The 10,543-nt window shown below is 34.8% G+C and overlaps 1 protein-coding gene across 1 annotated transcript; it reads right to left on the minus strand.

The window, feature by feature from the left end:
- Positions 1-1,105: 1,105 nt before the first annotated feature.
- Positions 1,106-3,758, minus strand: LOC122141948 (transcription factor Sp5-like). The gene is made up of 2 exons (XM_042750846.1): positions 3,317-3,758; positions 1,106-2,792 (listed from the first exon to the last, which is right to left on the minus strand). Exons 1-2 carry the CDS (start codon positions 3,368-3,370, stop codon positions 1,758-1,760), a joined length of 1,089 nt encoding a protein of 362 aa, XP_042606780.1. The 5' UTR covers positions 3,371-3,758; the 3' UTR covers positions 1,106-1,757.
- Between the last annotated feature and the right edge of the window lie 6,785 nt (positions 3,759-10,543).

A 10,543-nucleotide genomic window follows, 5' to 3' on the forward strand; every position in this document is an offset into this window, starting at 1 on the left:
AGTGTGGTTTCATTGTGGTAATTAGTTCCAGGATATAATGATAATAAAAATATAATGATATTTTATTTTCTGAGATAAAATTCACAGAAATTATTTGGTTTTTAGACTCTTTTGATCTGGATGTTTGAAACGAGCATACAAAATCATTGCAAGAGAAAAAGTCAAAATTTGTGTATTTGGACTTTTTGGCTTTTTTTAAAACAAACAAACAAACAAAAAAATATTTAGTTATTGTGACAACTTAACCCCATTAAGTAGGTTCTGGTGTAGTTTATTCAGAAGCAATTGGTCGGAAATAGACTTGGTTGTTAAATTTCTTCTTATTAAACTCCATCAGAAACTTTATGTTGACCTACATGGATGAAATCCTTCACAGTCATTTTTGCTGTGGTGTATCTCAACTTTTTTGTAAAAAAAGATAAAGTATATTGGATTTTTTTTTTTTTTTTTTAAAAGCGAAAGACCAGAATCATACTGATATCAGACAAGAAGTTGAGTGAGCTTTCTGTGATCTGGCTATAGGGAATCTAGTTAACACATGCAGACATCTGGTTAATGTCTGTTTAAGTCACATTCTAGTCATTCTTGAGCAGTAAAGGGTTCATTTACACACACAGATGGGGGAAGAGGGTTTGTGAGCATTCGCTATCACAAAGGTGCCAAATCAAAGCGACTTCTGTCACGGCAAGTGGGATATAAACAGCCGGGGGTCCATTCACAGTGAGCTCCAGTAGAGCGCTATCCTTAGTGACTGTTGTCTGTTATTTACACCGGCCATTACGAGACAACATGACTGTGAACTTGATGGGAGAAGGTCAGACCACTGTTCTCATGAATGGCCCGACTATTTACTGACAACTGTAAAATATCTGAAGACTCTCCAGTCATGTGTCTTTGCTTTAAGTGCTTCCTCGACACCTTGGAAACAATGACCACCTTAAATTAGCATCCTGAATGGTAGAACATTAACATTAGAATAAATGCAAAACGCTGAGGTCCGACACGCCATGTTAGATTTAACATTAGCCATTTGCTGAACTTCACACATCTGTTAAAATGCATTAAGTGTGCTTGACAAAGTATTAAACGCTGTGAAGGAATGAACAAAACAAAGCACGAGATTATGAGTTGCAGTTATTTGTGTTTATTAATATTTCACATGCTGGTCTTTATAGAACTGTGCGCTATATCAACATTATATACAATTGGTTCATGTCTTGAAACTATTTAGATTAAGACTGAAATAGATTTATAGCAGTGCCATTCTCTGCAGGGAATAATGTTGGCAAATTTTGCAACCAGAATTTATGATTTTAATATAAGGCATCAATTTTCCCTAAAAACTAGAGAAAGCAACAACAAAATGTAAACAAATGACATTTTTACCATGTAACAAATACTTTTGATTTTGCTGTTCAGAGAAATTCTTTAGAGGAACTGAATTATCTTTAAATAAATGTGCAAGGGCAAATTTGGTCATAAGAAGCCATAAAAAAATGTCACTTTTATCAGCTCTATCACATCCACTGTGACCTAAAGTCTCTTTAAGGTCTCAAAGATCAATTTCAGTGCAGCATGGTGTGTGTTTGCTCCAGTGTTTTCAAAACAGGCCCATGCTCCTATTGCTTTTTGGAATGTACTGTATTTTTAATAATTTCACCTTTTCTATAAAAATTTTTTAGATGACACAAATGGCCTCAAAGGGTCTCTGCTTTCATTCCTGATACTATACTGTGTTCTTTTGCATTCAGCATCCTTTACTCTCTCTTAATGTTGCTTAGCAGTGCATCAGTCTCACTTTGAGAAGGCTGACTGGACCGGCTCTTCCTGCTCTGGTGGGTCTTCACATGCTTGGAGAGGTGATCACTCCGCATAAACCTTTTCCCACACTGCTGACAGCCGAAACGCTTCTCCCCGGTGTGTGTGCGAAGATGCCTCTGCAGCTCATCTGAGCGAGTGAAGCTCTTTCCACAGAAGAGCCAGTTGCAGATGAAGGGCCGCTCGCCGGCATGCCAGCGCAGGTGCGCCTTCAGGTGAGAGGTTTTTTTGTAGACTTTGCCGCAATCTGGAATGTGACAAATATGTAGTCTTTTCTTCCCGAACTCCAGAGCAGCACCTCCGTTTCCCGTGGACTGGCAGTTGGGGCATTTGCATCTGCGACAACGGCGAGTTGAGCTCAACAGACCTTTTGAGGTTCCTTGCAGAAGAGCAGCGATTTGAGGCTGGTGGCCCAAAACCAGCTGGCGTCCCAGAGAGAAGGGGTGCCCGGAGTGTGCGCTGTTACTCTGAGGAAGACTCCACCACTGCTGGCCGTCCTCAACGTGTCCACCTGGCAGGTGAGGTCTTCCTGAAGCATTCTGAAGGAAGCTAGGAAAGTTCTGACCCACAGCGTTGTGCTGCGTGTAGTACGGCACGTTCCCCTGTGCCTGGGAGGAGAGCATCTTTACTGGAGACAGATCGAATGAGTAGGCAGACGGAGGCTCGGCTGGAGGGGTGAGGGGGAGCTCGTGGTGGTGATGGTGGTGATGATGGTGATGATGGGAGTGCGAGCCCAGGGTGGACTGCATGTGGCCGGGGAACTGCATTTTGGGCATGGTGAAGGTCATCTGGTGGGCGCTCAAGCTGGAGTTTGGGGCCACGTCATTGCTCCAGAGCTGAAACATGCTGGAAGTGGAGCCCACCGGCCCCTCGTAAGGGAGCTGAGACCCCTCCTGCCAAGCCTGACTGCATGTGGTGGCCAAAAAGGAAAGGGTGTTAGGACCGCTTTCTGGAGAGGAGCTAGGAGTACGATCCTAGAGGGGAGAAAACAAATCATTGTAACTAAATGAACCTTGATATTTTCATATATTCAGAATTGATTTAGAATTATATAGAATTATATTTGGCATATAAAAAAGTTTAATCACAGCCTTGTTTTTAGTTTTTATTATTAGTTGGAATTATTTTTAAATCTGTAAATTAATAATTTCAAAATAATTCATAAAAATAAAAAATAATGCTGCTCATTTTACTAAATTCTAATTCTTTTTTAAGGTGAATATATTTAATGTAATAGATAATCTTGCCATAATGACAACTTTAAGTTACTTAAATTCGTTTTTAAATTACTTTAAATTACTTTAAATTACATTTATTAACTGTTCTGAAACTCAGTATAGTTCTTAAATTTGGAGGAAAAAATGTCACATTTTAAATCAATGGAAACTAGATGATTTAAAAAAAATATATAAGTTGTTGATTTAATTGTGCCAACGTATCTCTAGTAAGCGGAAAATGTATGATAAAACAAATTTATTAAAAAGAAAAAGTGCAGTACCTGTAAGAAATTGTGCAGGAAATTATCCGCTCTGGATAAGGTCAACGCAGCCATGTGTGCACCGGAGCTTTAAGATATATCCACACCTGCGTGAAGCGCGGCGCGCAGTGCGTAACCGTGCCAAAGTCAGAGCGTGCGGGCGAAGAGGCGCGCAAAGATCCTGCACGGATTGACCCAGTTACACAACCAGGTTACCTATGCATGAGTTTAGATATAGTGGTCATCAATAATCCCTTGATTCTCTTTTCCTACTCCTGTCCTTTATCGGTTTGTAAGAATCTTTGACCACTTCGCGCTCTTGCTCCTGGTTTTCTAGGTCCCTTTTTCAAAAGCAGCGGCTTTCAAACCAGGACTCGTCCTTTTGAAGTGCGACTGAAGGGCCTGTCGCAATAAGTCCTGAGGATCATTTCAAAGGCGGTCGGATTGCATCTTCTCTTTATAGGGAAAAGATCCTCTCGACGGGGTCTCTTAAGTATGTATCAGGAGGGCCAGTGAATGGAGGAGAGATGCGGAGGGGGAATATTGGGGAGGGCAATCTTTGGGAGATTAGCAAGAGGGGTGTGTATTTTAACCTTCATTTCATTCTAATTTAATTTTGCCAAATGTTAATCTGTGAGAACCCCGTTACTTTAGTTGTTGATGAGAAGAGTCCACTATGAAAGATGTTTACATATATATATATATATATATGTTTACATATATCTGATATTTACAGGTTTAACGACTCGTTCTTTTGTCACAAATTAAAAACGAAATGAGCACACTTGCTTCTTACAATCAAGACTTTATAATAACTTAATAAAACCAACAATATGTAGCTAGTCACAATAATTTCCACTTGAATTTAAGAGTTTCAACTCGATTTTTTCCATCAGTAATTACATAAAAGTGCGACGAACCACGCAAATTTTAACTTTTTAAATTACCCTTTAAATAATAATAATAATAATAATAAAACATATTTTTGCATGCAGTTGATGTGCATTTAAAAGGAATATTAAAATATATTATACGTATGAAAATGTGACATTTCTAACTGCTTAATTGGCATTAATAGGTTTATAATGATTTTCCCCCTATTGTTAGTTTCAAATGTAAGTTTTAGGGGTTTAAAGTATTTTATGTATATTAGTTCCACTGTAGGCGGTTTTTGTTAATCTGTTTTTAATCTCTTCAGCTGTTATTAGTTGTCAGTTTATCATTCTGGAAAGATGGCGTATTAATTATGACGCTAAATGATCGAATGAATTAGGCTGTTATTCTTGTCCCATTTATAAAAGCGAGTGAAGAAGCTATACCAGGTAATCAGTAAAAGTTTCCAACAAAACAAATGAAATAAATCAATATGCACACTCAGTAGTTCGCACTCTGAAGTGATATTATAAATAAAGAGCCCTGCGTGACATTTTCACACTCCGGGTTCAAGTTAAGGGCGTCATCACATTTAAAGGGATTAAATGCAGAGCATCCAAAGTTCATCTAACACTTTGAGTCTTTTCTCACAGAATTTACATTCAAGTCGGAAAGCCATTTAACATCTTAATACATAGAAAATCCTCACTGCTTTGTGTTGCCTCTCACCTCCAGCCGCATAACAATCGCCCTTTGTCCTCGCAGATGCATTGCTTTAGTCTGCTAAAATATACCACAGTGATGGAGAAATGAGATGACACGTAAGAAACGTGCTTAACTTATACGTAGGTGTCGTCTTCAGATCGGTCAAATAGGATTGAGCTGCTGTAACATAAATCTTTATTTTAAAGACTGGCTTTAAAATAAACTAACCTAGGATATGATACTCAGCCCATTAATGACTGTTTATATTGAGTTAGTGATTTCATTCACACATTAGACAGAAAGACAGACAGACAGACAGACAGACAGATAGATAGATAGATAGATAGATAGATAGATTGATTTATTGATAGACAGACAGACAGACAGATAGATAGATAGATAGATAGATAGATAGATAGTCTTTGAAATGATAGCTGTTAAATTTTACATTTGCAAATTAACTGAATGAACAGCTGAATGAATGTTTCTGTTTGGCTGTTTATCTTAAATGTGACTGACTGCTGATTGCTTGGAGTTCATTCAAAAAAAAAAAATCTATAATATTCTTAATAAACCATCAAACCATCAACATACTTTGCTCAAAATTGTTGCTCTGTGTAAAAATAATGTAAGAGAGACTGAATTTTAAACGCAACATGATAAGCAGCACATCCCTCCACTGTATGGGGGGCAATTAAGGTGTGTAATACTAATAAAACAAAATAATAGTCAAAAAAAAAAAAAAAAATGGAGGAAACAGAGGACGGAGGTATAACACATCAGAAATTTGGTGGGTTTATGTAGGGGAGGCTGCTTCTGTCTCCTTTTGGATGCTTTATTACGGAGCAGAAGTTGTTAATTACCCAGATTCTTATTTCCTGTCCCCTAAATCCCCCCTCCTTCCCCTAGCCAACCCCCACTCCTCTCACTGCCTCCCAGATGAGTGTCTTTGAAGTGCAAAGTACGCTCTCCTCACTTTGAACTGTGCAAACAATGCTCCAGTGGTTGTGCTTACCTTCCCCATGTTACCTCATTTAAATAGACCTGGATACGGCTTACGCCGTTTTCAAGGGAAAACTCATTTCCAAAGCAAGCGCAGATCCCAGCCTTCATTAGGCAGCTGTAGAGATGGCAGGCAATCAGGAGAACTGCCTTTAACAGAGGTTTCGGCTGCTGTTAGGTGGCTGCACACTATTTCCTGAGCATGATTAGTTTACTACATCCATTCAGGCATAAAATGGTTAGTTCCTCCATTTATATATGGTTTGAACTGAAATTAAATTATGCTTTGAATTGAAAAAACAAAATGTATAAGATATGATATTTGTGACCCTGGACAACAAAACCAGTCATAAGTAGCACAGGTCTATTTGAAGAGTTCCAATGCAAAAGCCTCTAAAAGGCATCTTGGTCAAAAATGAGATAAAGATACTGAGTGAATGCTCTCCACACATATTATATGTTCATCAAGTACTTTCACTTCAAATACGCTAAAATCCCAGCCTCAGCCCATTCAGAAGTACCAGTACTTACATAGAAACCTATATATAGTAGCTAGAAGGAAATGCTAATTTTAAAGAAAAACATCAGACATAGAGGCTTTTGCATCTGAACTCTTCAATTTTGTAGCAATAGCCAACAATACATTGTATGGATCAAAATGATCAAATTTTCTTTTATGCCAAAAATCATCAGGATAAAGATCATGTTCCACAAAGATATTATGTAAATTTACTACCTTAAATATTTCAAAACATAGTTTTTAATTAGTAATATGCATTGCTAAGAACTTAATTTGTACAAGTTTAAAGTTGTTTTTGCACCCTCAGATTCCAGATTTTCAAATAGTTGCATCTCGGCCAAATATTGTCCTATCGTATCAAACCATACATCAATGGAAAGCTTAATTAAAATAAATTATATATAAATATCTGTTTCAAAAAATTTACCCTTATGACTGGTTTTGTGGTCCAGGATCACATATAATGCTAATTTACTATCATTATTTAAAATATTTTATATATTCTCTTTCTCTTTCTCTCTCTCTCTCTCTCTCTCTCTTTCTCCTCTCTCTCTTTCTCTCTCTCTCTCTCTCTCTATATATATATATATATATATATATATATATATATATATTTCCCTCTCGTTTTTTATATAATATATAAATGGTTAATATCATATAGAATATATATTTTTATTTATTATTTTTATTTAGATTTTTTTTTTCAGCATGTAATCTGAAATATTAATTTAAATAATGGTTGTAAATGGTAGTAAATGTAATATAATACATAGATATGTGTAAGATAAAATATATTACTTCCCTTAGCCTTTTTTCATTTCAGTTCAAACCATTATTTATCAAACAATTTATCATAGAGAATATAAACGTATTCATGTGTATAGTATATAGATTTAATTTATGTCTACAATCTAATTTCTAAAAATTATTAGTGATACAGACAGCAAGTCTTACTTTTCTCCATTAATGCAATATCCAAAAGAAAATAAATACTAGATGTCCAATAGTTATAAAACATTATGTCAAAAATTATATTACAAAAAAAAGATCATATTTAAATAATACAATATGTAGAATATTATGTTTTTCTTAATGTCATCTTAGATGAATATCATTTTAAGTAATGGTAGTAAATTAGCAAATTCATTCTAATTTATCATAGAATATATGTATTATAGAATATAGATTTAATTTAACTTTACAATCTAATTTCTTAAAATTTGTTATTGGTCCAGACAGCAAGATTCCTACTCTTCTCTATCACAAATGCAAAATCCATTCATTCAAAGATCAATGTCCTCATAAAATGAGCAAAACAATAGCAGGCATGTTGTCAAGCTGTTTTTTAGCATGTCTGGAGGGCAGTTTAAGAGTCTCAGATCGCTAAATTGTCCCAGCTGTCTTGACCATCTGCACTCCAAACAGCCAGCCACAAGCTTTTGTACTGCTGGCCATCTCCAAAAGCCAGTTTACAGCCCCACATGGACTAAATGACTTGAAACCCCCAACTTGACAAATGTGGCATAATGGATGAGACAGAGTGCATGTAAAAACCTGCTGCCCCTTCATCTTTCCAGCTAAAACTCTAATCAATGCAATCAGGAACAGCACTGGTCATAATTACCACGACAGTGTCAAGGAATGTTGAGTAGTTCAGGATGCAGATGATGCTGAGCTTTAGGCCTGGCTTACTGCACAATTTTTTGCACAAATATTTGATTTAATCGCCATAATCTCTCATTTAATGTTCATATAATGCATCTTTAGAACACATGAAACTGTAATGCAAATAATAAAATTGAAAGGATTCTTAAAGCATTGGAGAACCGTCTTGAGAACCTCTAGCACCTTTTGAATGGGCCTCAAAAATCCTACATTTGTATTCAAGGAAACCTGTTTCCACCACAAAATAAAAAAAAATTAAAAGTTGTGACACTTTTTTTTCTCACAATTCTAAGTTTATATCTCACAGTTATCGCAATCTGAGAAAATAAGTCACAATTAAGAGAAATGAACATAATTGTGATATAATTTTTTCCTCTCAGAATTTTAAGTTTAGATTTTGCAAATCTGACTTTAATTCAGAGTTCACATCACATCACAATTCCTTTTTTTTCTTGTTTCTGCCACAGAATAAAAAATTAAAAAGTTAATTGCAACTTTTTCTCACAATTGCAAATTTATATCTCATAATTTGAACTTTTCTTCTCAGAATTGTGAGTTTATGTTAGGTTATCTTACAATACTAATTAACTAACTTTTCTATCTCACATTTCTGATGTGAGAAGTGTTTATATCCCACAATTCAAATGTTGTTTCTTGAAATTCTGAGAAAATAAGTCCACATTGCAAGAAATAAACAGATAGTTGTGAGATATAATATTAAAATTTTGAGAGAAAAAAAATCTAAATTGCGATTTAACTATCCATCTCACAATTCTGGCTTTTAAAATTGCAAGAAAAAAAAAATCTGAATTGTGAGATATAAACTCAGAATTCTGAGAAAAAAATTGTGGAATAAATATACATTTATTTATTAAATATACATTTATTTATTTATTTATTTCAAGGTACCTCAAAGTAGTGTCTAAAATATATCTAGTTAATAATAAAATAAATATTTTTTTTAAATTGTTTTTAAATTGTTTTTTTTTTTGATTACTTTTATGTTTATTTTTTAATGTTTAGATTGAAAGTATTTTTGAAAGTTTTTGAAAGAAGATTTATTGAATTGGAGTCAAGCATTAGAGTTATTTTGCACTATGAAATGCTCACATAAGCATTTCGAAACTATGAAAGAATTTGTAAAAAAAAGGTGTTTTAAACAGCTGTCCATTTGCATTAATGTGAGATGGAATTCCATCATTTATGTGTGAAAATGCAAAAGCACAAAAATCTACTTGTCAGAGAAACTTTTAGCATTACTAGGGGCACTTGAAGTTTGTTTGCATTTTGTTTTTCAGTACTCTTAACAACTTCAGAAGTCAGATCACAGGAGCCTGTGATCAAAGCAGCTTTCGGTTAGTTCAGGAAACACAGGAGCTATACCCCGTGCTTTGATATTCTACATCAATATTTCAATTCAACAATCGCTTGACATGCGCCTGCACTCCCTGAGACGAAAGACGAAAGGAAGAGTGAAATGGAGGGGGTACTGGAACTGTATATAAAAATGAGAATGAAGACTTTACAGCAAGGAAAAACTCCCTTCCTCAGCACTGATCTGCCTCGTCTGTCATTTAAATACACCCTGACTGCTTAATCCCACAGCAACAATGGATGGTAAACCAGAGCGATTCAGGTCTTTGACCCACACAAAGTCATGTGACAAACTCTGAAAGTTGCCATCTGAAAGAAATTTGCTCAGTGTTCGGAGCTTTGAAGAATTCTTCAGCACTTTGAACTCTCACACATTGAAAAGACATCCTGTTTGAAGACCAGACATTCAACCACAAGCACTCAGTTTCACTGGAAGACAGATGATTTGATACAGACTACTGTTCAAATGTCTTGGGTCAGTAAGTTTTTTTTTAAAAGAAATTAATACTTTTATTCAGCAAAGATGTATTAAATTGATCAAAAGACATTTACAATGTTACAAAAGATTGCTTTTGAGCTTTCTATTTATTAACAAATCTGGGAAAAAAATGGTTTTAAACATAGATAATAAGAAATGTTTCTTGACCACTAAATCGGCATATTAAAATGATTTCTGAAGGATCATGTGACACTGAATTCTGGAGTAATGATGCTGGAAATTCAGCTTTACCCTCACAGGAATTAATTACATTTTAAAATATATGAAAATATAGAAAACAGTTTTAAATTGTAATAGTATTTCAGTTTGACTATATTTTTGGTAAAACAAATACCAAAGAGAGCATTTTCAAAAACATTACAAATCCCAAACTTTTGAACACAGTGAAGTTCATTTGCTTCTTATAATGAGAAAAAAACTTTCTAAAATTATACACAAAAGTGTCCAAAAGACTGAGATCATTAATGAAAATGCTATTTTGCATTTCTATACATTTTTCCACTAAAAACAACACTATTCAAATAATAAAATGTATTTCAGAATGTCTTAGTATCTAATATGCCTTATTTATTATTATTATTATTATTTTATTTGATCTAATTTTTTCAAT

The sequence above is a fragment of the Cyprinus carpio genome, chromosome B23, assembly GCF_018340385.1.
Source record: "Cyprinus carpio isolate SPL01 chromosome B23, ASM1834038v1, whole genome shotgun sequence".
Classification (NCBI taxonomy): domain Eukaryota; kingdom Metazoa; phylum Chordata; class Actinopteri; order Cypriniformes; family Cyprinidae; genus Cyprinus; species Cyprinus carpio.

What these genes read in the sequence shown, in the direction of transcription:
- LOC122141948 (XM_042750846.1), bottom strand. Translation starts at nt 3,370, where the DNA reads ATGGCTGCGTTGACCTTATCCAGAGCGGATAATTTCCTGCACAATTTC. An exon ending in TCCTGCACAATTTCTTACAG is followed by an intron (nt 2,793 to 3,316) that starts GTACTGCACTTT and finishes TCTCCCCTCTAG; the next exon opens with GATCGTACTCCTAGCTCCTC.